Source organism: Myotis daubentonii, chromosome 6 (assembly GCF_963259705.1).
Source record: "Myotis daubentonii chromosome 6, mMyoDau2.1, whole genome shotgun sequence".
NCBI lineage: Eukaryota > Metazoa > Chordata > Mammalia > Chiroptera > Vespertilionidae > Myotis > Myotis daubentonii.
This window is the reverse complement of record NC_081845.1, coordinates 13,097,618-13,125,456: the sequence shown is the minus strand read 5'-3', so window position 1 is coordinate 13,125,456 and position 27,839 is coordinate 13,097,618. Positions and strand designations below refer to the sequence as shown.

At 40.9% G+C, this 27,839-nt stretch overlaps 1 protein-coding gene across 2 annotated transcripts in view; it reads left to right on the top strand.

Moving 5' to 3' along the window:
- Positions 1-27,839, top strand: part of MAN1A1 (mannosidase alpha class 1A member 1) — a 155,615-nt gene that overhangs the window by 40,652 nt on the left and 87,124 nt on the right. For both annotated transcript variants that reach the window (XM_059700208.1, XM_059700209.1), the window contains 3 exons: positions 10,646-10,742; positions 11,537-11,652; positions 20,655-20,735. In XM_059700208.1, the coding sequence (XP_059556191.1) occupies positions 10,646-10,742; positions 11,537-11,652; positions 20,655-20,735 (294 nt within the window). The remainder of the gene's footprint in view (positions 1-10,645; positions 10,743-11,536; positions 11,653-20,654; positions 20,736-27,839) is intronic.

The following is a 27,839-nucleotide window of genomic DNA, read 5'->3' as shown; positions in this document are numbered from 1 at the left end:
AGCAATTAACTAGAATTCTCTCTCTCTCTCTTTTTTTTTTTTTTAATTGGCTTTATCAGGCATTCTGACTCTTTTTCTAAAGGGAGGCTGCTGCTAAACACTCTTAATTCAGTGGGGAGTTAATGCTCAGTGGCCCATCAAGGTTCATATAATAGCATTAAATAATGACATGTATCTCCTGCTCTCTGAAAAAAAAATCATATATTCTAAAATTGTATGTGGGAGAATTCAGGACATCTGAACCTGAAGAAGGCAAGCCCACATACATATCCACTCAGCGGTTAAGAGGCAGCCTCCAGTACTCGGTAACAAACAAATCGTCCCCACAGAGATAAGAACGACGTGTAGTCGCAGAGAAGAGGAACGGAATGCTGGCCAACACTAGCTCCGGTGAGGATGATAAGGCCCAGGAGATATCACAGCTGAGGAGAGCAGGTGCCGGTGCAGTCAGAACTGCTTGTGAAGGAGAGGGAGTCGTGGTTCTCCCTTCTTCCAGGGGCAGGGAGGCCGGAGGGGAGCAGAGCCATCGTCTCTGCCCAGGTGGACTCTAGGGTCAGGAGGAGAGGAGTGGGGACAGAGCTGGGCAGAGCTGCGGTGGGGGGGAAGCAGGGTCATGAGAGTTAAAGGCCGGGAGTCAGGGAGGGAAAGGAGGTGCCGCCGGGTTCTCTCCTTGAGCCAGCTCCCACGCCCCATGTGGTGTGCGCTGTTTGGTGTCAGGCTCAGCCTGTCTCCTTGGACCCCAGGTAGGGCCGCCTTCTGTGCGTGGAGCAGCAGGAGAGCTCCGAGGCTGCCGCTGACTGTCTTCAAGGTTTGCCAGCCGCAAAACAGGGCTCTCGAGGGGGTGGAGTGGAAAGAATTAGAAAGGGAGCGGTCACCGCCTTGCTCCTCCTCTGCCTGATTCTGGGCCTCAGCGCCCTCCTCTGTAAGATGGGGTGGTGATACCCTGCAGGATGGGACACGGAGGAAGTGTGTGGTAAGTTTTTTGAGTCCCCCTCACAGTGCCTTGTGGTAGGTGTCTGACAGTTAAATTACTTTCTCCTTTGCAGCCCCTGTGGTTGCATTTGCAGAACAGAGCATGTAGGATTCTACATGCTTTCTAAAGAGTGAAACTACCACTCATCCAGAATGACTGAGAAGAGTGTGCATAATGCTTCCTATATCTCAAGTCTCCAGGACCTCATTGGTTTTTGGCAGAGAGAGAGCACCAACGGTGGGGCCAGGGCAGTCCAGCAGCGGGCACTGAGGGCAGCCTGTGCCACAAGTCTGGGCACTGCTGGGAGCCGTGGGCAGCAAGCTGGAGGGGAGCGACATGCCCAAAGGCCTAAACACAGAGCAGTCAGTCTAGACACGTGCCTATAAACCAGGGGTGCAGTACAGACTGCTGGTCTGTGGGCTGTCTGTGGCTCACAGATATGCATTTTACCCTTAGCTAGCAAATTATTTTTTTCTAGACCCGTTGAAAACATGCTTGTGTTTTTTTCATAGCCTTTTTCAAAAATGGCTTTAGTCAGGGCCTTCATCTTTGCCAAATTCCCTGTCATTTCCAGTTGCCCTAGACCTGGTCATTCTATTTCTGTGTGGTCCTTGAGTTTTTCGGCCCTCTTTCTAGCCCAAGTCAAAGCAGGGCACAAGCCAGAGAGCCGGCCCTGGTTGCAGAACCAGGGGTTGAATGTGTTCTATCCCTCTATCCTGGGGTTGCCGGGCCAAATGCAGGACTCTGTTAACTTTGTGTGATAGATAAACAGAAATGCTTTTATTTTAGTACTAGAGGCCCGGTGTGTGAAATTCGTGTACGGGTGGGGGAGGGGGGTGAGGGAGGGCACAGGGGGAATCCCTCTCACAATCCGGGATTCCTCAGGGGATGTCCGATTTCCAGTTTAGGCCTGGTCCCGGCCTATACTGGCAGTCAGACATCCCTCACAACCTGGGACCACTGGTTCCTAACCACTCGGCTGCCTGCCTGCCTGCCTCACCGCCCCTAACCACTCTGCCTGCCTGATCACCCCTAATCGCCTCTGCCCCATCCCCCACCATGGCTTCATCCGGAAGAACATCCGGAATGACGTCTTGAAGGTCGTTCAGCTGTCTGGTCTAATTAGCATATTATGCTTTTATTATTATAGATAAGTATGTCCCGTGCAATCTTTTTATTCCTAAATCTGGCACCCTATTTTATCATTTATAATTCATACCCTGCCACCATAAAGAACTCAGTAAGTGGTAAATGTCATCACAACATTGGGAAAAAGAACCTTGGAAACAGAACATGTTGGCCACCTTGGTAAAAGAGAGAGAGAATTAATATATGTCAGTGTTTGGATGAGATCACTTGATCAAGGCACATCAGTGTTTTAATCTGATATGGGGTGAAGTTGGAAACTGTCGTGGCTGTTTTCCTCCGTGTGATGACAGATAAGAAGGTAACTGGACTGAGGCCTTGCTCAGTGGAAAACTGTGTCAAGAGGAGATCATTCCCAGGACTATTTTAGGTGGCATCTTGATGTCTTCAAGTGAGAGGGTGGTAAAGGCGTAATTCTGATAGACTCCAGGTCTACAAATGCAGTGTCCTACCAGGCTCTGCATTCTGTCACCTCTAGGTGAACTTGGCCTCTTTCCTCTCCTATCTTGTTTATTGACTTCTCCCTGAATTGCCCTGCCCACTCCGAGTGTACTTACATGTCCTCTTTCCTCTGGCGGCTCTCCCTTATCTCTCGAAGTCCTGTGACTTGGGGGGACAATGAGGAGGTGGCCTGGAGGAAAGCCAGGTACACTCCTTGGACGTCTGCTACCAGCCACGAGCATCATCGGATGTGATCTCCAGACCATGCTGTGAGGACGGTGTTATTCTTTTCTTTATATAGACTTGATTTTTTAGACCAGTTTTAGGATCAAAGCAAACTTGAGTGGGAAGTATAGAGAATTCCCATTCTGTCCCCGCACATCCCCAACCACCCCCACTGTTATCACCATGTACCACAGTGGTGTGCTTGTTAGCAGCAATTATTGTTTTTTAAAGATGAAAAATACCAAGGGTTTGAGAGGTCAGACCTGTGGCAGGCCTCAGCACATGTAACAACTGTCCTTAGCACCAGGCCTGTCCCTGGCCCAAATTCTCCGTCTTCATTTCCACAGGGAAATGTTAGTAGTGGGAGAGCATCAGAGAAGTGGTGGCTAAACTGTTGTCTGATATTCACATATCCATAAATCCTTTTCCAATGGAAAGTGAGGGTTTGGGTAAGCTTTGACTTGATTCTCTCACTTTACTTTTTTTTTTCCTTTCTTTCTCCATTTGCTGGTTCCGCCAAAGATTTTTAAAAAGTTGGTACAATGACACTAAAAGTGTTCTGTGTTGAGATTTTATTTGAAAGTTCCAGAAGTTACTTTCATCTGACAATCAAGTAATTTCAGGCAAAGTTTGGTGAACACTACTGTCAGGCTTTTAAAATTGGTTGTTTTTCCCAAAGCATTAACTGTGAGTATAATTTTGAGAGCAAAGGCCATCAATTTCCACTTCAACAATCAGTGAGGTTGATTGACCTGCCACCTTAGACCTCCCTGAACCCAGACACAGTCCTTCATGACCTTTAGAACAGCAGGAATGTGTCACTAGACTGAAGACCTTCTCTTTAGTGTCAGATGGCAAGCAGTTACATAAATGAAGCAAAGATGGCCTTTGGCCTTGGACCTCTAGGTTGCTCATGTCTTCACTGCAGGCTGAGACTTGTTAACTCCAAATCTAGCTGGCATCAAATTCAAATTTTCACACATCCAGTTATTTTTAAAGTAGCCCAAACAAGCAGCTCTTTAGCCATGTAGACCCTGCCTGTTTTTCATTCCCCGAGAAACCATACCCAGCATTTGCTGGCCCTTGATAAGATAGGGCCTTGTGGTTACAGGACTTTAAACTGCTACTGCCCTTTAGAGTCTTCTGACTCAGAGACTGTCCACTATACCTGCAAGTGACATCACTTACACATGTCAGCCCCCTCTCTCTGGGAGTTTCCTTGCCTTTCCCCTTCTGGATGATGGCTCCTCCCCTTAATCCTCTGGGCAGCCTCATCCTGGGAGGGACTTCTCCTCTCCTGCAGCCCTGTCCAAGAAGCATCCAATGTAGCCTGTTGTGTATGACTTACCCTCATGGCATATCTTCCCTCCCCACCCCCACCCCCCCACAGATTAGTCCCCAAATCCATCAGGCAAAGCCTCTACACAAGCATTCCTGGAACAGCCAAGCTTTTGAGAAAGCCAATATATAAACGTTCAGAACCAAAGTTGAGCCATCCTGTCTTACATCTGGAGAGACCTTTTGTAGAAAAGGTCTTCATTCTTTCTCCCTCCACCTTTGGATACCAAATAGTTGCATATCTTTATAAAGAGTCTGCATGTACTATATAGTTTGTCTGATTTTCTATAGATGAGCCCCTCTTGTTTATCCTATATCAGTGATGGCGAACCTATGACACGCGTGTCAGAGGTGACACGCAAACTCATTTTTTTGGTTGATTTTTCTTTGTTAAATGGCACTTAAATATATAAAATAAATATCAAAAACATAAGTCTTTGTTTTACTATGGTTGCAAATATCAAAAAATTTCTATATGTGACACGGCACCAGAGTTAAGTTAGAGTTTTTCAAAATGCTGACACGCCGAGCTCAAAAGGTTCGCCATCACTGTCCTATATGTTAGTAGGAAAAAGTAGGAAGCTCTTTCGCATTGCAAAGATCAGAGACGTGCTTGAGTTTTTAATAAAAATAGTTATAATGCCTATTATTTATCAAGCACTTACAGTGTGTCAAGTGATGTATTAAGCACTTTACATGCATTATTTTATTTAATCATCATAGTAACCAATGAAACTGGTATTTTTAATTATTTACATTTTATGGGAGCTGAAAGTGGACTCAGAGAGATTAATTGCCTCACTTAGGGTCAGTGATTTGAGAGCTCAGATAAGAGCCCAGTTTGTCAGCTGCCTACGCCTGTGTCCTGCTCTTCTTCATTCCTCCTCAGCCAGTGACAGGATTTTTCTATAAGGACACACGGGGAAGAACGCAGACAGTCTTCGCAGCCAAGAGCCATGTTTCATGGAGTGGAGTGGAGGTGATTCATCAACATTCAGACAGCAAACAGCATTGTTTGTCACCCACAGCAGCTCTGCAGGCCTAGCGTGATTCCCTGTGTCTGCCTCCCAGCCTCCTCTTACTTTTTTCTCCTTGTCTTTTGTCTCATAGTTTCTCCCCATGGTTTCAGTTGCCCCTTGGCTCCTTCTATGGCTTTTTCTCTTTGTGTATTTATAGTTATCTGCTTCTGCATCACTTTGGCCTCTGGATTCTCTGTCAATATCTCCCAGTTACACTCCCACATGTAGGGTAGATGGTTAGATTGGTCCATGCGTGGGAGCTTCACACCTGAGTGCCTTACCTGCAAATCACATGGTCAGCTCTCAGTCGTCTGCCTTTGGGTCAGGTACCAGGCCCTGCACCAGTCAGCTGGGGCCAGGGACCCAGATCACACTGTATAAACTATGGAAATTTTGTGTAAGACCCGACAGCAAGGGGCTGTAAATGAGATTTGAACATGTAGCCGCAAAAGTCAAAAGTTGTGTGAGTTTTTTTAAGTTGAAATTTCTTTTTTTTAACTTTCGTTTTAAAAATTTAAGTATACTTGGTATACAGTATTATATTACTTAATATTAGTTTCAGGTGTAAAAGTGATTCGACATTTTTATACCTTATAATGTAATCATCCCACTGTCTAGTTGTGATCATCTGTCACCATGCAAACTTATCACAATATTATTGACTATATTCCCCTTCAACTTTTTCATCCATCCCTCATCTCTCTGGCAACCATCTCTTTGGTCTCTGTTCTGTTTTTGTTTATTTGTTCATTTGTGTGTGGTTTTAGATTCCACATGTTAATGAAACTATACCTTATTTGTCTCTCTCTGGTTGACTTATTTCACTTAACATAGTACCCTTTAAGTCCATTCATGTTGTAATAAATGGCAAGATTTTATTTTTTATTGCTGTGTAATATTCCGTATATATATGGAATCACATCATCTTTATCCATTGTCTATCAATGGACACTTAGGTTGTATCTTGGCTATTGTAAATCGTGCTGCAATGACCATGAGGGTACACAAATCTCTTCAAACTAGTGTTCTCATTTTCTTTGGACAAATACTCAGGAGTGGAATTGATGAGTCATATGGTGACCTGTCTGGCAAAACTGGTGAGATTTTTTAAAAGATTTTTAATGTGTCTTTTATGAATAACTTAAGATCGTATGAGTAAAGCATCAGTAGGTAAAATATTTGCTAAGTTTAGTTTCTAGCAACAAAAATGTAACTTCAGAAATCAACACACACTTAGAGAAATTTAAGCATATTTTTATTTATTCCTGGCTTTGCATGTCCTTGATTAGGTCAGGTCATAAAATTGAAAACAAACTGTTAGGTACAACAGTAGAGCTGTGCACGACATTTAATTAGTTTTCTTCTTGTTCTCATATATATGTAAACATTTATGAGTATGTAGGAAAAAGAGGTTAAGCTTCCATACATTGTGTATTAGATTATAAGCATGATAGAATAATGCACACTTCTCTTCTAGTCTTTTAGCATCTTAATATTTATAGTATAGCTGACCCTCAATAAATGGCATTGCCTAATTACTCAGCCCTGATGCCAAATGAGAAGAAAGTGCTAATCAAGAAATCTTATATAAGTACAGAGTCAAAGGGAAGTAATGCTGTTTTTAAAAAATATTTTATGCCTTAATTCCAGCTCCTCTTGGTAAAAGTAATGGATTGCTATTATGAAATATTTTATCATTTTCTTTTATTTGTTTCCATTCAGACCATTACTTCCACCAATGCAAATATAAATACTCAGGGGGGGAAATTGGCTTCCTTTCAATTTATCTTTTTTCATGAGGGTTTCAATCTTGCATTTGAAGTCCCAATCAGCATCTAGTGTAGGCCTATTTGAATCCTACTTGGGGTGTCAAGTTGTATAACCCTAATTAAATTGATGAAAGACTATAAAACAAAATGAAGGAGCCTGTGAAGAGAGGGGATTCATCCTATCCTCAGTTGGTAGTTGAATTTTAGAAGTGACCTTCTTGTCCTGTCAGCTCACAAGCACACTGAGTTTGGGGAGATTAAATGCCTGCACCCCCATAATCCCTAGCTGGTTAGCAGCTTAAATCTGTACAATAAAAGCTAGTAGCAGTTTGATGTTTTCAGATATTTGTACAAGTCATAAACCTGAGTTACAAAGTTGTTTTTACATATATATGACTTGTAAATTCAATCTCTCTCTCTCTCTCTCTCTCTCTCTCTCTCTCTCTCTCTCTCTCTCTCTCTCTCTCTCTCTCTCTCGTCTTGGGCTTTAACACGGTCAACCATCTGCACAGGTCACCAATCACTGGAATTAGATTCCTGAAGAAACCGATCTTGATGCTCCATTCAGGGCATTTGACCACCTTGTTTTCATTTTTGTTTCTAACTTTAACTCATAGAATCCCATGGGATGAGGAACCCAGTTTGAGAAACATGTGACAGGAGCTTTAGAACTGTAGGAAACTAAGCAATTAGTGTCAAATTTTCCCTTGGGGGAAAAGCTAAGAAAAGCTAATATATACCACAGAGGAAACTCAAGTAGCACTTTGTATAAATGATCATTTTTGACAGAGAAGCAGTCTTCTGTGGGAGAGCTTTATGCTCCCTTGGAGTCATTAATAGTATATGGCACTAGCTTCCATTCAGTCCCGGAGCTGAAACAAATCATGATGGGTTTTTCTGTTCTTGGGTCACATGTATTCCAAAAACTTTGGAATTTATAAAATATTTTTGGAAATTTGCAGGAATGGAAAGTTTGCCAAGTGTTACACATTTAATAGGAGAACCAAATCAAACTCAGATGTAATCTCAAGGTGTTTTTGTGGATTTCATATACCGAGCCTTTCCAGAGGCTCATTGATTTCTATTTCTGTGATGTGGTTTAACTGGTTTCAGCATAGGTTTAAAATTCAGTTAACGTGATTACCCACCATATGCCAAGCAGTGTGCTAGGCACAGACCATGTTCACATAATCCTTACATACACACCCTGTGAGAGTTTGTGATCCCAGTTTTCCTAGTAAAAAGAGTCTCACAAAAACTGTGACTCATCCCTGATTATGTGACTAAGCAGTGATGTTATTGGGATTATAAGTCAGGTCATTTTACCCTTAAATCTATTATACTTCCCAATAAAATGAATTTATAAGGAGAAAATCTTAAAAACACTGCTTTATATGCATTTTATTGATTGCTGGAAGATAAGTCTGATAATCAAAGGAAGATCCTGGTGCTGACTCATTAAAGGAAAGTGATGCATTGTGTTGGGTAACACCCTGGTCTTTGGAGTCAGGCCGAACTGAATGAACCCTGGCTCCTCAGCTGTGAAAAAATGCCATGACTTCGAGTAAAGTTGTTTACATTTAACTTCCAAGCCTCAGTCTCTTCATCTACCAAATAATATAATACAACACATTTCACAGGATTATGATGAGAATTGAATACAATATTGAATGTAGAGCATTTAGCAGAGTTCCCAGCAGATAGTACAGATTTTTTAAATTAAATTTATTGGGGTAACATTGGTTAATAACATTATATAAATTTTAGGTGTACAACATTACAATTCAATGTCTGCATGCTCACCACCCAGAGTCTAGTTTCCTTCCATCACCGTACACTAGACCCCTTTTACCCACTATGTACTCCCCCACCTCCATTCCCTCTGCTAACCACCATTCGGTTGTCTGTGTATACTAGTATGTGTTTGGGTTTGTTTGATTTGTTTGTTCATTTGGTACTTTTAGTTTTATATCCCACATATGAATGAAATCATATGTTTTTTGTTTGCTTATTTTTATTTATTAGAGAGAAAGGAAGGAAGAAGGAGAGAGAGATAGAAACATCGATGAGAGAGAAACATCAATTAGCTGGCTCCTTCATGGCACACACTGGGGATCAAGCCCACAACCTGGGCATGTGCCCTGACTGGGAAATCAAATCAGCGACCTCTTGGGTGCATGGGTCAACCACTGGGCCACACCATCCAGGCGAAATCACATGGTTTTGTCCTTCTCTGTCGTACTTATTTCAGTTGGCCTAATACCCTCAAGAGTTCCATCCATGTTGTTGCAAATGACAGTATTTAATCTTTTATGGCTGGATGTTATTCCATTGTATATATTCACCACACCTTCTTTATACAATCATTTGTCAATGGACACTTGGGTTGTTTTCATATCTTGGCTATTGTATATAATGCTGCAATGAACAAAGGGATCACAAATTCTGGTAGCCATTATTAGTAGCAATTATCCTGAGATAGGAAGATAATGTACATATTGGTTAAAGAAAGATGTTAATTATCATTTTCAGGGACATCTGAAGACTTTCTTATTCATAAAATTGAGTTGATCTCACCGAAGATATTTAGTGATAAATAGCCCTTATATAGTATTTATAACTTTGTGATGCTTTTTAAAGAAATTTTAAATATGGAGCCATATTATAACATTTTCAGAGTATGTCCATATTGTAATTATTGTTGCTAACAGATTGGGAATAGTGACATGAATAAGTTCTATATGGGGGTGGGGGGGGAGTCCCTCTTTTTAAAAAATGTATGTAAACATAATTACATATAAATTCTTTGAGTCATTAAAAAAATTTATCAAACTATTATACAATAGTTATACAGCCATTTTGACAAGCTTTTAGAACAATTCCTCCTCTTGAAAATTATTCACTTTCTATTAGAGTTAATGTCTCACAGAGTACATCAAAACTTTGTCTATCAGCCAGGAGAAATTAATTTGGTTTTCATTATATATAGATAAGTTAATTTTGTTAAAAATAATAAAAGAAAAGATTTATGCAACTAATGGTGACAGAGAGGTTTGGACCTGAAAACATTCCTGGTACAAGGAGTCTATATTGGGAATACACAGGGTCAGTCTTCTGTTACATAGGTATACACACATATGTATACTGTTAAAGATTGGTTATATTAAAATAAGCAAGTTTTCCAAAATCAAGATATAACCATCGAGTTTTATATTTTTTTCCTTTCTTGCAGATATTTAAAAATACTTCTGTATAGATTTGGTCACGATAAATCAAAGTGTTCAAATGATAACCTTGGATATTTGTCTTGGATGTTTGTACTATACCTTGAGATTGAAAGTACAGAGAATCTTGTACAAAAGTATGAATTTTAAATATAGAGTCTTTTCAGATTTAATCTGTCATGAGAATGAAATAGATAAATGTAAGAATGGTTTATCCTTTTAAGGATAAACTAAATTTCTCTTGCTGGAAATGGTCTTTTGAAAATGATGTATATCTTAAGTAGGATAAAATGGATTCAAAAAAAATCTCCATTTGTAAACATAAAGGGGTGATGTATATATATGTATGTACATGTTCTAGCTTATTCATATCATTGTCACAATTTTAATTAATCGTCTTTTAAACTAAGCAGTGAGTTTTAATATTTTAACCTTTAGGTCTTTAACATATGATCTATTCTGTAGCAAAAACATCTCAAATTATAATCCCATTTTCATTTCTTTTCTCAGATGATGAAACATGCTTGGTATAACTATAAACAATATGCCTGGGGATTAAATGAACTGAAACCTGTATCAAAAGAAGGCCATTCCAGCAGTTTGTTTGGTGAGTAGAATATACTTTGTGTCACTTGTCACAATTCAGTGACAGTAACTTCTCCTAATTGGCTGAACTTGTGGGTGGTGGAGATGTTTGTGTGATCCTTCTGACCACGTTGCTAGGAAACTTGCACACCTGATTGAGTTATCTGCAAAGACCATCCTTCAGACAGAGCACCCGTGCATAGTAGAACCACTTGCATACCTTAAAAAATACCTTCCCGAGATTCTCATCTAATGGGTATGGGCGCAGCATCATGATTTCTAGATCCCGAGGTGTAACCCAGCAAAGGAGCATTTGGTCTGCTTCGTTACCTAATAGGTAGGCGGGTGGGAGGAAGGGGAGAATCAGGGCTTCAGAGGGAGTCAAATTCCATTTTAGAGTACTGGTTTCTTAGAGCTCTCACTAAACAATTTTAGAGCTAATTCTATTTAAACAGTTTTACACAGGTATACTTTGATATAATCACATTAAAAGGAAGGCATTGCCCCTGTTTTTTAGGCCTACTCTTTTCTCGCTAGAGAATGCAGTCACAAATGAAATTTATTTCTAAGAGATTCATTTTCTACAACTCAGAAGAAACTAAAGATTAGTGTATCTGTCTATAGCCTGTGATAATTGTTTGACTTCTGTGCGGTTTTTTTTAAATTTTCCTTCACTGAAAGAATTTTAGACTGTGTTCATTATTACTGTTTATTAATAAATTCAGTATTACCCTCTCCCTTCCCAAGGTTGGTCAGTTTTCATTTAAGTATCTGTCAAAATTAATTGATTGAATAAAAATTTTCTGATATTTTCAGGAAGTATCAAAGGAGCAACAATAGTAGATGCCCTGGACACACTTTTTATTATGGGAATGAAAGATGAATTTGAAGAGGCAAAATCATGGGTTGAAGAAAATCTAGATTTTAATGTGGTAAGTTAAACAGAAGTTGCCAATTTAGTTCTTAAATCTCAGTTAATAGGAATAAATTATGGCATTGGGAAGGTATTGTGTTGTACCCTAGCAGAAACAAATAATGCAACTTCTAAGTAGTATCATACTAGAGGCCTGGTGCACAAAATTTGTGCACTGGGGGGGGGGGGGCAGTGTCCCTCAGCTCAGCCTGCATCCTCTCCAATCTGGGAAGCCACAGAGGATGTCTGACTGCAGTCGGACAGTCGGACATCCCTCTCACAATCCGGGACTGCTGGCTCCCAACCGCTTGCCTGCCTGCCTGCCTGATTGCCCCTAACCACTTCTGCCTGCCAGTCTGATCACCCCCTAACTGCTCCCCTGCCGGCCAGGTCACCCCCAACTGCCCTCCCCTGCCGCCATCTTTGAGGGTGTGGCAGTCAATTAGCATATTCCCTCCTTATTGGCTGTGGGCCTGCCATCTTTGTGGTGGCGTAAGGGTCAATTAGCATATTCCCTCTTTATTAGATAGGATTCTTGTCTTCCCTTACTACACAAATATGTATCTTTGTTCATTTGGGGGGCAATTTAAAAGAAAATAGAAATTAATATTTATCGAGACCTACATGTGCCAAGTATTCAAGTCCCACATCTACCCTGTGAGTTAGGAATTGTTTTCATACCTTTACAGATTAGAAATCTGAACCAGGTGATTCGTAGGCTATCTCATTTAGTCTTCGTGAGAACTGTACAGGGAAATGACGTTTTCCCTATTTTTGTAGCTGGATACACCAGACCGCACAGCCAACTAACCACGTCACAGACGTGAGTCAACACAGCTGTGTGATCTAACGCTCATACTTTCGCACTTCGTATGTTTAACGTTTGTTAAGGGGAGCACAGGGTGCCAGATTGGGAATTGCAGTTTAACAAAAGACCACAAGAGAAATTGAAATAGAGAAGTTTGTTACTCACACGTCCTGATGATGTTCTAGGCTTGCCCCCAGGAGCCACATAGGACTGTCAAAGCTGAGTACAGACAGACTGAAAGACAGGAACCCCGTGCCTTCATTAGGCTGGGTAGAGTGGCTAGGAGTTCCCAAGCTAAAGCCAGATTGCTCCATTCAAACCAAAAATAGTGGGGTTTCGATAAGTTCTCCCGGTGTTTTTTCTAAGGGGTACACGAGGGGAAGGCCCTGGGAGGCTGGGGGATCTTATCACAAGGGCTGTCTGGGAAGTCGTATTAGGAACTTGCATTTGCCTGTAACTCCCCGGCCGTTATCTAGGCCATGCCCTTGTGTGAGGGGCTGAGAGAGGCTGATTTCAGTGTCAGGCACCCACAGGTCACTTGACGGCACGAAATGGCTGCAGAGCAGTCATTCCATGGAGCAGCTTAGCTAAACTCTCGGCAGTATCCAGCAGCGCGGCACCCACTTTCTTGTAAATCAGGCTTTGACATGTGTTGACTGAATAGCCTCAACTATAAAATTGTGTCAATATATATTTTAAATATTTTTTTTAAGAATTTGTATATTTACTATTATTCTTAACAAAACCCATGTACACGAAGGGAAAAGGTTCGGAATTAAGGACGGGGGACACTTCTGCTTCCTGAGAACTTTGACTTGGAAGGAGCAAGAGCTTTCCAAGTAGGCTTTGTAGTCAGGTCAGGTGTCTGTGGGGCTGCTTAGATCTGCAACTACTTTTTTTTTTTTTAATGTATTTTATTAAATTTTTACAGAGAGGAAGGGAGAGAGATAGAGAGTTAGAAACATCGATGAGAGAGAAACATCGATCAACTGCCTCCTGCACACCCCCTACTGGGTATGTGCCCACAACCCAGGTACATGCCCTTGACCGGAATCGAACCTGGGACCTTTCAGTCCGCAGGCCGACGCTCTATCCACTGAGCCAAACCGGTTACGGCTGCAACTACTTCTTTAAGAGTTCGAAGACATACCAGGTGATTCGTTGGCTATCTCATTTAGTCTTCGTGAGAACCGTACAGGGAAATGACGTTTTCCCTATTTTTGTAGAGGAAGAGGTGCTTGCTTAACCTGCCCCAATCATGCAGCAAGAGCTGTGGTTTGAATAAGGTCTGCCTAACTCAGTGACCCTGTTTCTATTGGAGAGGAAATGCCAAGTGCTGAGAAATACACTGACAGAATTTGAGTCCTCCAAGGTTAGGTGTGCAATCGTAGTAGCACAGCGCTCATTAAGTGCATTGTTCCATAGGTGTTCCATTAATATTAATTAAATGAATGAGAAGCCAAGCTATGTTGTCCTACTTCCTGACAGACTCCTCTGGAAGACCAGCTGTCAGGGTGCAGGGGTGGCTGTAGTTTTTAATATGGCTGAAATGAACTGGAATTCAAGTGCAGTTGGTCTACTTGTGTTTTTACGTGACCTACCTCCAGAATGGATTGGTGGTGGCTCCTGTTACAGGAAGATCATTAACATAAGGCCGAGTGATCAAGAGTTTCGTATTGGGGCATTTCTAAATCCAGTATTGAGCTTCCTGTTCTATATGGTCCCTCTCCAGAAGTATTGCTTACATAGATCCTCACATGAGAAATATTGAAAATCATCTTCAGTAATGAATTTTATAGACTACTTAGACATTTTCTCCAGATAACAATGTCTTATGTAAACTCTTAGAAAAAGCCAAAGCGACATTAAAATTATCCTTAAGAAGCTTTGTTCTGCATTGAGGTAAAGTAATATCACTGCGTGAGAGGCCAGGTGTTGAGAATGACAACGGAAAGATGATTAGCTTGCTCCAGACGCTAACTGGCAACACACTGAGATAGTGATCTTTGGCACACACCTGGATTGTACTTTTGATGGTAATGAACACCGTATGTTTTAGATAACAGAGATACTTGTGGCAAAAGTGATTTTATTTTTTAAAGTTCCAAACTGTTCTCTTATCTAGTCTGAATGCCACCCTACTTTACAGGGAAACAAGCTGTAGGGTTTGCTATCCAAAGAATGTAAGTTGACCTCAAGACGTGATTTGGGATTTTCTCAGATGCCTGTTGAGTACTTGGCTTGGGTCCAGAGCTCCAGGCCATTCAGCCTGAAAGAAGTGAGTTTTGCCTCAGTATTGCTCTATGGATCGTCTGTCTGAGAGCAGCATTACATCCCAGTGGGGAGGGGGGCACATAACTAAGTTTACTGTCCTGTTGAGTGGAGTTATTCAGTGTTTTCCATCTGAATGCTAATCAGTGCTTGCCTAGAGGGATGGTTTGGGTTTTGGCTTTAAGAGGATACTGAGCAGTTCTCTGACCGCTATTAGTGATGGATTGGACTGCTACTTGAGGCCCTTCTGGACCTACCCGGTAAAACCAACCTATTAACATCGAAAAGATGGTAATTTGTCTGTCTTTGTGAACTTAACATTCTGTTCATTTTAAAGGGTTTATTGTGTTACTTAAATATGAAATTAAAAGCTGCTAGGACATATGTTTCACTAAGTTACACTGTTTAATATTGCAATCTAATCTGTTAAAGGATTTTTATACATATGCTTAATCCTCAGATGTACCATTTATAAATAAAGGTGCATACTAAGCATATACTTTGAAGTACCATTTATAAAGAAAGGTGAATACTAAGCCTAAACATAGGCAAGGCTTATAGGCAGTTACCTGTCTTTAATTAGTGGCTTTGAAAAGTCTCATGTTGTTTCTACCATGTTTTTCAGTAAGGTAAAGCACAGTTATAATACATGTTAGTAGTGGAAAATTATTATTAAACACAGTTGCTGCATTGGATTGTAGTGGGACAGTTATTATTGCACAGAGTTAATATTGGACGGTAGTCGAGCAGTTGTTATTAAACGTAGTTATTGCATTGGTTTGTAGTCGGGCAGCCTGCTTGCATCTTACATATGGGAACAGGCTGCGAAACCCAGGCTTATAGTTCATTGAGTAGAAAGCTGACAGGGAGTTGGGAAGAAGAGCTAGAAAATGAGTACTCTCTGAGAATTATTCCCCTTTAAAAAGAGAGAGAGATAGAGATAATTACCTTTGAAAAACATCCCTCAGAATTAGTATTGAACACTAAAAGTAGAATTAACATATTTTTAAAAATAAAAATTCTTTTTAAATTTAATGTAATCAATTGGATGTCAAGCTGTGTGGAGTCATAGGATAATAACTAAGGAGAATTCTGGTACAAGTTTGATTCTAGATAATTATAAGGCTTGAAAGTGCAAAGCAGCGATATATCTGTCCTATAGGGAAACTTTTGCCTCTGTAGTTCCTCAAACAAAAGGAAACTGGCTGGATTGTTCTCAAGCCTAAATGTTAAATGTGTTAGTGTAATGGTCAAACCAGTTACATCATTTATTGGGATCTATTAAAGTAGATCACTTTATAGAGAATTTTAGTGAATAAATTGGTTATAAAAACACAACCTAATGAATTTCTGAGTTGTTTTAAAAGCTACCTTTTCTAGCGGGAGGAAGTTGGTCTTTCATGCACTTGTTTTGAAATGGTCACTTGCCCTCTCTCCCAGGCCAGGTTCTTCATGCCCATGAGCTCATGGTCAGTTGATTTGCAGAAAGCCTTTCCCAGTAGAGAAATACGGCATAATGTTAAGGATTGGGGGAGGGAGGTACACAAAATGATTTACTGGCTTAAATTCTGTTTTTCATTTTAGAAAGCTTTCTCGGTTTAATCGTTTTGCATAGATGGAGAGTAAATCAAAGGACAGAACTAATAGGGAAAGGGATAAACACTAAAGGTGGAAATGATCAATCTAAGACACCCCAGACAATTGGAGAGATTAGTACTGAGGCCTCATTTTATTGTGGTTTGTAAGACTCAACTCTTGTTTTTAGGTATAAACTTAAGTTATGCCATCTATTTTATTAAATTTCTATATGAATCTGGTTAAGTGTGCTCTTTGGTTCAAAGGCTGTTGGTAGAGGAAAGTCAAAATGAAAGATCAGTGACTCCCAGCCCGATTTTGTGTGTGACGATGCCTTTAGCCAAAAAATGTCCGCCTTCCCCTTGCTCATCTGCTGTGATATTAACTAATAGGTGCGTGCAATTTAAACAGAAGACAGGATCCACATCTCAAGCTGAAACTCACATACGATGTGTACTAAAGGCCCTGGAATACATAGGGCAGATTCCTGGAAAGCAGACACAGATGAAGGAGATGGCGAAGTTCACCTTCCTTGTTAGGATAAGTCACCGGCTGGTAGGGTTTGCTCTCGCATGCTCTCCTCTCTCTGCCCCAGTTCCTCTTCTGTCATTAGGGCGAGTCACTGGAAAAATTTTAGAACATCTTAAAAGACACTGCCTGAATATTAACAGGAGGTACATATTTATTTAAATGTAATAAGATTATTTTAATGGAAAATGAAATTAGGAGCTTATAAAAATGGCCTAAAACCTTCAGATTGTAGAAATTTACTTTTGGAAATCAGATGTCATAGAAATTATATCAAGCTCAAAAGGAAGTTTGGTCAGAATTCTATATTTGAAAAGAGGGTTTTGGGGGTGTTTTTTTTTTTAGCCATTGAGAAATATGACTCCCCTGAGGGTCAGAGATGTATCAGTTTGCATTCTACAATTTCGAATATTATGATTTCGGAGTTTCCGATTTTCCAGCAACCTCTGTGGAAGATCACTTAGGCTGAGCTGCTGTACGGTCATAATGGCAGCAGCTCACTGTTGAGTGCTTGACCTGGGCCAGGCATTGTGCACAGCGCCTCACACTCACAGACTCATAGTGCCTTGTAAGGAGCGCATTGTTCCTCGTGCAAATGAGAAAACCAAGGCTGAGAGAGAATAAGTTCCTTGCCTGGGATCTCACATTTCAGCTAGCTTCCAAGCCAGTGTTCAGTCCCAGGTCTTTCTGAGGCTAAGGTAGCATTTCTATAGTCTGCTCAACAATATGGTCAACCAGTTTGTTGCAGTGGACGAATCGTTATCTTCTTTCACCTGAAGATCTGTAAGGGTGACGGCGTGTCAAAATCTCAGTCTTCTGACCTAAAATGTAGTGTAGCCCAGAAAGTGGAAATGAAGGTTTCTAAATAATTTATATTTCACTTTGAGAAAAAAGAAAGGAGAAAAAATTATATGTTGGGAATTCAAATGTAATTCTGGTTTTCAAAAGGAGGGAGGTATGATGACTGTTGAGTGCTACTGATGGTGATGTGACCTTTCTGAGCCAGATTTATAAAGACAAGGACAGAGCAATCACTGGGAAGGGCATGGATTCACTTGCAGCCAAATTTGCTTCTTGCACAGGCTCACTAGACTGTTAGATCCATGAAATCCAAAAGACAAACCTACTGACCTTGATTGAGCATGGCACTTTGCAAGGTTACTTCGATATCTTACATGTAGAGCAGGATAGAGAGTTCTAGAATACATGGCTGGACCAATAACTAGTTGAACAACTGTACCTAATAGGTGATCGATATGTAGTTTAAGATATATTTCTGGTCATGTTTGAAATGGCTCAGTCCTCTACCTTGCAATAATTCTTATCAGATGTCTCTATAAAGGCCCTAATTATCTAAAATTTTTATAGAAGGAAGAGAGAATACATGTCTAATTAATCAATAACCAGAGTAAGAATATAAAAATCACCTTAACAAGCTTCAATGGGCAGAAATATGGAGGACTGTTCTCAGGTTCAAAATTGAAGAACACAATTACAAATTGGGCGTCATACAATTTGAGGGTTTAGAGTCATTAGATTTTATTATTAGACATTATGACCCTTAGACATACAAAATACAGCTGTGTGATCCAAAACAAATTATTGGATTCCCTTTTTCTTATCAATAATTTTGTGGAATACTAAAACTTTTATGAATATTTACATAAACTCATTCAAAGTCATACACCTCACGGATAAATTGCACCTATACAGGGTTCTTTTAATCAAATTATATTAGACATATGTTACAAATTATGAAATACAACTAAACAACTCATCACAGATTGTTTTATGATATTTTTGCTTAACTCTGGCCCAGTAATTCTTCCTCCTTAGGGAGTTTTCATAATCTTTTTGTAGGAAATTTTTTGGAAAATTTTTTTTAACTTAAACAGTTACTTAGCTTTAATTGTTAGATCCTTATACCTTTTCAGAGATCATTTGTGAATTAAATGAAAATATATCACCTTTTTTCCTCTGGAATTGTTTCTTCCCACTATAATGTAGACTCCATGAGTTTGAGGACCTGTCAGTCTTCATTGCCATATTCTTAGAACATAGAAGTTGGTTAATAATTGTTTGTGAAAGGAAATAAGATCTCAGATGATTTTGACTAAGTTTATCTACCAGATATTTACTGCATATATTATAATTTACTATTCTCTCCCATGATTATCTATAAATGGTTTGATGTTAGGCAGAAGTGAACAATTACTGAGTAGGCCAAGAGAATATAAAAAGAAGCTAACTAAAGCTTAAAGTGTACTGTGAATCTATTGTAGGTTCATTTTATTAAATTATCTAGTAAAAGGATGTAAGACAAATACATTTAGTAATCAGATATAATAAAATAATGAAAGTATTGGCAGTAATGACTGTTATGCACAATGATATGACTATTAATAGAGACTTGGTGCATTATCATGTTAGCTGATATTGGTAGCAGAGCCCTGGACCAAGAATTTAGTACTCGAGTTCAAATCCTGATTCAACTGCTTATTAGTTGTCTGACCTTAGAAAGTCATAGTAACCATTATAAATCTCAGTATCTCCATTTGTAAAATGGATAGCAGTTATTTCAGAGGGCTGGTGTAAGGCATAAAAAATATAGTCCATGTAAAGAGATTAGCACAGGATTTGGCATAGTGTAAATAATAATAATAAAAGCAAGCTATTATTGATATAAATGAGCAGTTTCAGCAGCGTACCTCATATATATGATTATCATCTCCTTCATGCAAAGATGAATTTCTTCTCAGAGGCTGACCCTTCCAGGCTGCAGGCAGACAGTTGGGAACAGCACTAGACCCAGGTCTCCCAGCTTAAAATCTGATTTGCATTCTCGCTGTGCTACTTTAACATGATGCAAGAAGGTTACTAGAATAATGGTGAATTGCCAGCCAAAGTGTGAGTCCAAATGGCCTTGCAGGAAGAAAAAGCAAATGAATAAAAGGAGAACACAGAATAGAACAACAGAGTGCCCTGGCCCTAGTGCATCTGCACAAATAGAGAACACTGAGCATTGTAAATGCTGTTGAATAGAGAGAGGAAATAATATATCATAAATCCTACATAATAAAAGGCTAATATGCAAATCAACCAAACCAGACACTCAATGCAAGAGCTGCCCCATAGTGGTCAGTGCGCTCCCACAGGGGGAGCACCGCTCAGCCAGAAGCCGGTCTCACGGCTGATGAGCACAGATATGGTAGCAGGCAATCAGACATCCCCTGAGGACTCCCAGACTGCGAAAGGGTGCAGGCTGGGCTGAAGGACACCCCCCCCCCCCGAAGTGCATGAATTTCGTGCACCAGGCCTCTAGTATTTTTATCATTGAGATTTTGAGTCAAAATTATTCTATCTATGTATTTTAAGAGCATTTCCCCCTATTATATATAAACTAACGTCCCAGTGCACAAATTTGTGTACAGGTGGGGTCCCTCGTCCTGGCTGGTGATCGAGGCCTGTCGGGGGCCAGCTGGCTAAGGGGAGGGACCCCAGGAGGTTGGCTGGCTGGCTGGGTGCGGGGGAGGCCACAGGAGGTTGGTCGGCCAGGGGGAGGGGCCACGGGAGGTTGGCTGTGGGAGCCCACTGACAACCAGGGGGCAGCTCCTGCGTTGAGCGTCTGCCCCCTGGTGGTCAGTGTGTGTCATAGTGACTGGTCGATGGGTCGTTCCAGTCGTTCGGTCATAACGGTCGCTTAGGCTTTTATATATATAGATCTCTCTGGGCAAGCATATATGATTTGAATAAAATTTAAAGATTTAGTGCATTTCTCACAATATTTTTCTCAATTGTATACTGTTTATGTATGTACCTCCTTTATTTTGTTTCTACAGAATGCTGAAGTTTCTGTTTTTGAAGTTAATATACGCTTTGTTGGTGGACTACTCTCAGCCTACTATCTGTCTGGAGAAGAGGTAAGGAAAAGTGGCACACAGATGGGAATTACAAAGTGTCTTAAAGTTACATTTTTAGGATAAAATATGCTTTGGGGAGTATATATTTAGGGGGTATGTACTGAATATTCTTATTTTTATGGACCTCTAGCATACACTGAATTTTACATAATATGTACTCATTAGTTTGGCAGAACATGTTGTCAGGAAATGGTACACAATGCCTTTAGATAGCCTGGCTCCATTATGTTACGTATAGTGTGATTATCACTACAAATTATATGTGTTTGTGGACAAAATAAAGAGGTTTAGTGCAGTGGCAGGCTTGTGAGTGAATTTTTTTCTTTAAAAGTTATTTTAACACTTATAATGTTAGCTCAATAAAAACTTTTTAAAATGAAGAAAGCTTGGCAAGTAAGATATAAAAATTACAGTATTTAAGAAATTGAGGGGGCGAGTGAGATGCTCAGCTTTCCAGTGAGGGTCCTGCAGGCCAGTGGCCCTGTGCGAAGTGCTTTGCAGCTCTTCCTGGGTGAGTTAATTCACTCTCTGCAGCTCAGTGCAAAGCAGGAGTTTTTTATTTAGCTGCATTTTGTTGGTTGATTAAAAAAGGATTTTTTGTATCATTCTGATAAAGAACACAGATTTTCTTGAAAGGTTTTGGACTTGGACCTCGCCTGTGATGTTGACTGTTAAGAGCTCAGGTCAAGGAAAAGTAGTCTTGTATTTCAATAGCATGTCAGTCAGATTTGTGTTGGCCTCAGCGTTCTAGCTGGAGGAAGAGTGGATCTCACCTGGGGTAGTATCTCATGTATTTTTATGCTCCTTCAAACAGATTAAGCAGAGCAATAAATGTATAACAAGAAAAACTGCTTTGACATTGTCCTGTCTCTCAGGTTCTTAGCCATAATAAAACAGCCTGCACAATCTTAACATTTTCTCTTTCTTTAGATTTTACTCCACCATCGAGCTTTTCAAAGTTATATAGATGGCTGCTGTATTCCCCTATATCTGTCCTTTTTACATCCTTTATTTTTTCCATCATCATTTATCCCCTCTATGTCCTCTTCCACCTCCACCTGCTGCACCCCAACCATCACCACACTGTTGTACATGTCCATGAGTTCTCTCTCTTTTGTCCTGCTTACACGTTAAGGGATATTCTTCATTACAGACTTTGTCACCTTTTCAGCCAGGGTAAAGAGACCCTCTGGTACGCTATGCCTCTTCTCTTTTGCCAGTCCCAAATAATTTTACTTGTCCAGCTTGGTTTAGACCAGCCGTGGGTAAACTACGGCCCGCGGGCCGGATCCAGCCTGGTTGAAATGAATAAAACTAAAAAAAAAAAAAAAAAAAAGACCGTACCCTTTTATGTAATGATGTTTACTTTGAATTTATATTAGTTCACACAAACACTCCATCCATGCTTTTGTTCCGGCCCTCCGGTCCAGTTTAAGAACCCATTGTGGCCCTCGAGTCAAAAAGTTTGCCCACCCCTGGTTTAGACTGTTCTTAGCATTAAGCCAGGGAATCCATGCTTCTAAAAAGTCATACTTAAAATTACCCGATGTTATTTTAGTTAACAGATTTCTGCTTTTAAAATACTTGTCTTTGAGTATCTAGTGCCTGGTTTTCTCATTGTTTTCCACATGGCATACTTAGGATGACCTTGGTCTTAACTTTCTTCATAATTGATGTGGAGGTGAGCTGAGGTATATCTGCACTCAAATAGGAGAGTCAAGTGTACAAAGAGAAATAAATGTATTTCTTCTAAATATGCATCATGTTTAGTTAGGATACTTTTTCACTCGTAACAATGTTTTAATTTTATACACATTTATTTCTATATATGTGCATATTATAGACCTATAAGTATTTACATACTTATATAAATGTAATACCCACAGATGCTATAGTTTGCTTATAAAGTCATTTGCCTATGACCTTAGAAGGTATTTTTTAAAATTCTATAGTTAGCTAAGCTTAGCAAACAAAGAACTACAAAGAATACATCCATTGAAAATTACTTGTTTAGTGTACTTGTTTTGTCCTTATTCCTGTGCAAACATTGTTTTTTATAAGATCTAGATTTTCTGTATTTTATTTTATAACAAGCTATGCAAGGTATTTTCTTTCTTACATACTTTTTCATTTCTATGGCATACATTTTAAATTTATTTTTAAATTTTTATTGATTTCAGAGAGGAAGGAGGAGAGAAAGAGAGATAGAAACATCAGTGATGAGAGAGAATCATTGATCAGCTCCACCAAGCCCGCAACCCGGGCATGTGCCCTTGATCGGAATCGAACCTGGGACCCTTCAGCACCCAGGCAGATGCTCTATCCACTGAGCCAAACCAGCTAGGGCCATTTTAATTTTAGTTAATAAGAATTTATCTTCTTAGCATAGTTTTGCCTAACTATTCCAAAAACATTGGGCAGTTGGGTTTTTCAGTATTATTGAATTTTGAATAGTGTAGCTATAATCTGTCAATAAATTTTTATTTTCTAAAGTGGGATTGCCCAGTGAAAAGTGTCTAGTTCTGGACCCTTTCAACATCACTTCCTGCTTCTTCCTCACTGACAATTGCCTCTCATTGACCAATGCACTCAGGAAAAGTGTCTATCAGGAATGTGATTATGAAAAACTATTTTACCCCAAGCCTATGCTTGAAGAGATATATGTCTCCATATTAAAAGGATATATTGAGTGTTCATTTTTTAAAATATGTTTTTATTTATTTCAGAGAGAAAAAGGGGGAGAGAGGTAGAAACATCAATGAGAGAAAACATTGATTGGCTGCCTTCTGCACATTCCACACTGGGAATCGAGTCCACAACCCAGGCATGCTCCTTGACCAGGAATCAAACCGTGACCTCCTAGTTCATGGGTTGACACTCAACCATTGAGCCACACTGGCTGGTCTTGAGCATTCATTTAATAAAAAGAACACCGACATGCCCAAATTATAAATAAGCTGATCTAAGATTGTTTATAAAGTTCTATACCACATACTTTTATGTAGATCAAGGTATTTGCTAAGATAATCTCAGAAAATTTATCTTCCTAAATTATCTCATAGAGGAGCTACTAAATTACCATAATTTAACATTCTGATTTCATCACTGAGGCTCAGGAGTCTTTTGAGAGCATGTTATAAATCATCATCAGAAGTACAAAGGCCCCCATTGTTATAAACTCAAAATTCCTGAATTTATATTGCAAAAATAGAAGAGGAAGTACCACTGATTTGTGTTATGTGCTCACAATTAGAAACACTGAACAATAATCAGGAATGCAATGAAACTCTAAACCTATCAAAAGAACAATAGAGCCCTAGCTGGTTTGGCTCAATGGACTGAAGGGTCCCGGGTTCGATTCCAGCCAAGGGCACATGCCTGGTTTGCGGGCTCGATCCCCAGTGGGGGGCGTGCAGAAGGCAGCCAATCAGTGATTCTCTCTCGTCATTGATGTTTCTCTCTCTCCCTCTCCCTTCCTCTCTAAAATCAATAAAATATATTTTTTTTAAAGTACAATAGAAACATTAAGTACCTGTAATAAACTTTTATTTCAAGGACATATTCAGAAACTTTAAACACCCTAGCTCAGTTAAAATATCTTGTAATACTACTGGGAAAAAAATTCAAGCCATAAGATTTTCAAAATCTATATAAGAAATGCAAACAACAGAAGCACTACAAACAGACAGGATAGAGATCAGATGAATACTAAACAGGAATGATCAGTCTTAAAGATAAGTAAAATAAATAGCATTGCTTTATTATGAGCTCAAGGGAATTGTAAGTCCTCATTGGAGACAGTAAATAGCAGCATCTGGAATATCATTATCCAAAATATGTTCTACATACCACTGATTTTTTTAGATATGGGAGGATAAACCTGCCTGCATACATACTAAAAATAAGTCAGAAAAAGCTACATCCTGTAATCTTTCTTAGAAATTCACAATGTACAAAAAAACAAATGAATTAAAATATATTAATCTTTGTGTTTTCCATAGTTATTTAACTACTAGGGGCCCGGTGCACGAAATTTGTGCACTGGGTGTGTGTGTGGGGGAGTGTCCCTCAGCCCAGCCTGCCCCCTCTCACATACTGGGAGCCCTCAGGCGTTGACCCCCATTACCCTCCAATCGCAGGATCGGCCCCTTGCCCAGGCCTGACGCCTCTGCTAGAGGTGTCAGGCTTGGACAGGGGACCCCCATCTCCCCGTGATCACTGGCTCTGGCCCCCGCTCAGGCCTGAGGCCTCTGGCCCAGGAATCATGCCTGGGCAGGGGACCCCCATCTCCCTCTGATCACTGGCTCCACCCCCCGCCCAAGCCTGACGCCTCTGACCCAGGCTTCAGGCCTGGGCAAGGGGACCATCATATCCCCCCAATCCTCAGCTCCGCCCCCCACCCAGGCCTGATGCCTTGGCCAGAGGAGTTGACCCTCATCACCCTCCGATCACCAATCACCGGATCGGCCCCTTGACCAGGCCTGAGGCCTCCGGCAGAGGTGTCAGGCCTGGGCAGGGGACCCCCAGCTCCCCGCGGTTGCAGGCTCCGCCTGGCTGAGGCGTCCGGCCCGGGCAGCGGGGACCCGCAGCTGCAGCGGCCCCGCAATCGTGGGCTCCGCTTTAGGCCCAGGCAAGGGACCCCTAGCTCCCGGGACTGCCAGCTTCGACCGTGCCCAGCTCCCATCGCTGGCTCCACCCCTACTTCCTGCTATCACTGGCCAGGGCGGAAAAGGCACCTGATTCTCCGATCATGGCTGGGGGGCAGGGCAAAGGCGGCCCTGGGGCCGCCTTTGCTCTGCCCCCCAGCTCTTAGCTCCCCCCTGGGTTTCCAATCACTGTCAGTGGCAGGGGGCTTCTTCCTGCTTTCCCTTTCCCCTCCGTGCATTGTACCTACATATGCAAATTAACCGCCATCTTGTTTGCAGTTAACTGCCAATCTTAGTTGGCAGTTAACTGCCAATCATAGTTGGCAGTTAATTTGCATATAGCCCTGATTAGCCAATGAAAAGGGTATCGTCGTACGCCAATTACCATTTTTCTCTTTTATTAGATAGGATAATCCCCCCTCCTTTTTTTATGTAACGTTTTCTAACACTGAGTTGCAAATATTACTTCCCAGAACAAATTTTGGAAAGCAGCATTAGAGAATAAGAGTAACTACAGCAGCCCGGCCAGTGTAGCTCAAGTGGTTGTGTCGACCTATGAACCAAGAGGCACAGTTCCATTCCCGGTCAGGGCACAGGCCCAGTGTGGGGCGTGCAGGAGGCAGCTGATCAATGATTCTCTCTCATCATCGATGCTTCTCTCTCTCTCTCTCCCTCTCCCTTCCTCTCTTAAATCAATAAAAATATATTAAAAATAAAAAGAGCAACCGAAGCAAAAATGATATTGAAAATTGGCAAATGCAAAACAAGACATTGTAATAGAAGATGATACATGTAGAAAACAGTGTGTAGGAATGTCCCGCATATTATTCTCTGTATCACAACAGAAGCCAGTGGCTGTGTGGTGCAGAGAGTGAACTTGATAGGACGTAGTGACACCACAGAATCAGAGAGAAGGCTGAAAGGACAGATCGGAACTAATAGTCTCAAGTTACCACAGAGCGTCTCTCTGGCTTGACAGCCTGGAGTTAATAAACATGCACTGTTTTTTATGATGCTCTTGTCAAAAAACAAAGTCCCGGGAGGAAGGGGTCAATTGGCAGTTTCCGTTACATGTGGCTCCTTGGGGACCTCGGGGAATGAAACGGAGGGGTGATAGAAGCAGTCTTCCGGAGAATTCGATTTCAGGATCCTGTGAAGACGAGGGATGAGGAAGTATGAATAATTCCTGAACAGCCAATTGATGCCCTATAAGAAGGGTGGAGAGAATAAATGTTTGGGAGCCAAAAAAGGGGAACAAATATACAGGGGTGGGGAAAGTAAGTTATGATTATTACAAGAGCGTTATTAACTCTGTGTTTCACCTACAATTGAAAGCCTCCTTTTGTCCACCCCCGTACAACATTAAAGTAGACTACCTAACAAGCAACCCGTGTCTAAGCATCGCTTTAAATTATGTGGAAAGCAGACAAAGTTGTACTTTGTTCTAAATACATAGCTCTAAATATCTTCATTATGAAAAAAATTACTGTATGAATAACGAAGCCTATGTTTTATTAATTAGAAAAAGGGGACATAATAAACATCAGGACCTAAGTAGATTGTAAAATGAGAAAATGGCTGGGCTTACAACGAATTTTTTCCCTCCTCGTTAACATTCTTCCTGAGAATAATTTTCTGGGAAAGGACTTGGTAACAGGAAGAACCACATTATCCATCTGTTGAGCAATGGAGGCATTTGCAAAGGGCACAGGGGCACGTTTGAGTGGCGCTCTCAGCAGGAAAACTCACTGGTCTGGGTTTGCGGCCCAACGGCTTGAGCAAAGAGGAGCGTTGAAATGGTGAGGGCCAGATAGGGCAGTGAGGCACACAAAAAACAGGCACAACCTGGGAGAAGTCATGTATCTCTTCACTAGATGTTGATTGCACTCCCACCACATGCTGGCCGCTGTTCTTTGCCTTGAGCTATACCCGAAAATAAAAGCTCCTCAACCACTGCCCTGTGGAGCTTAGCCTTTAGAGAGATGTAACGCTCATAAACCCAAACTGGGAAACCTGAACCGACCTCTAAGAAGAAAAGATGTGTGATTTGGGTTGTCCGTGTCATTTTGGGTCTGGCAGGACGATAAGCAGGTGGAAAACAGGCTTCGAGATGTCCGTCTGAACTGGCCTTCATAGTTTCAGCATCTGACCTCTTCAGCCAGTTCGCCACTTCCATCCTAAATAAAGACGAGATCTCCTGTCACACAGCCCTTCTCTAAACCTCCCCTGGTCCTTAGGCCTTAAAAGTTGACATTTCGATTTGGCCTACAAAGCCTTTATAAATCTGACCTCAGCCTACTGTTTCCCTCATTACTCCCCTCAGGCACTTTCCTCTCTAACTACAATGGGCTGCCCTCCCCCCGCCCCTAAATACCCTAGGCACATAGGTGTGCTTTGCCTCTGCCTACACCCTGTTCCTTCCACCTCCCCCCAACCTATATATTGCCCCTCTATGAAG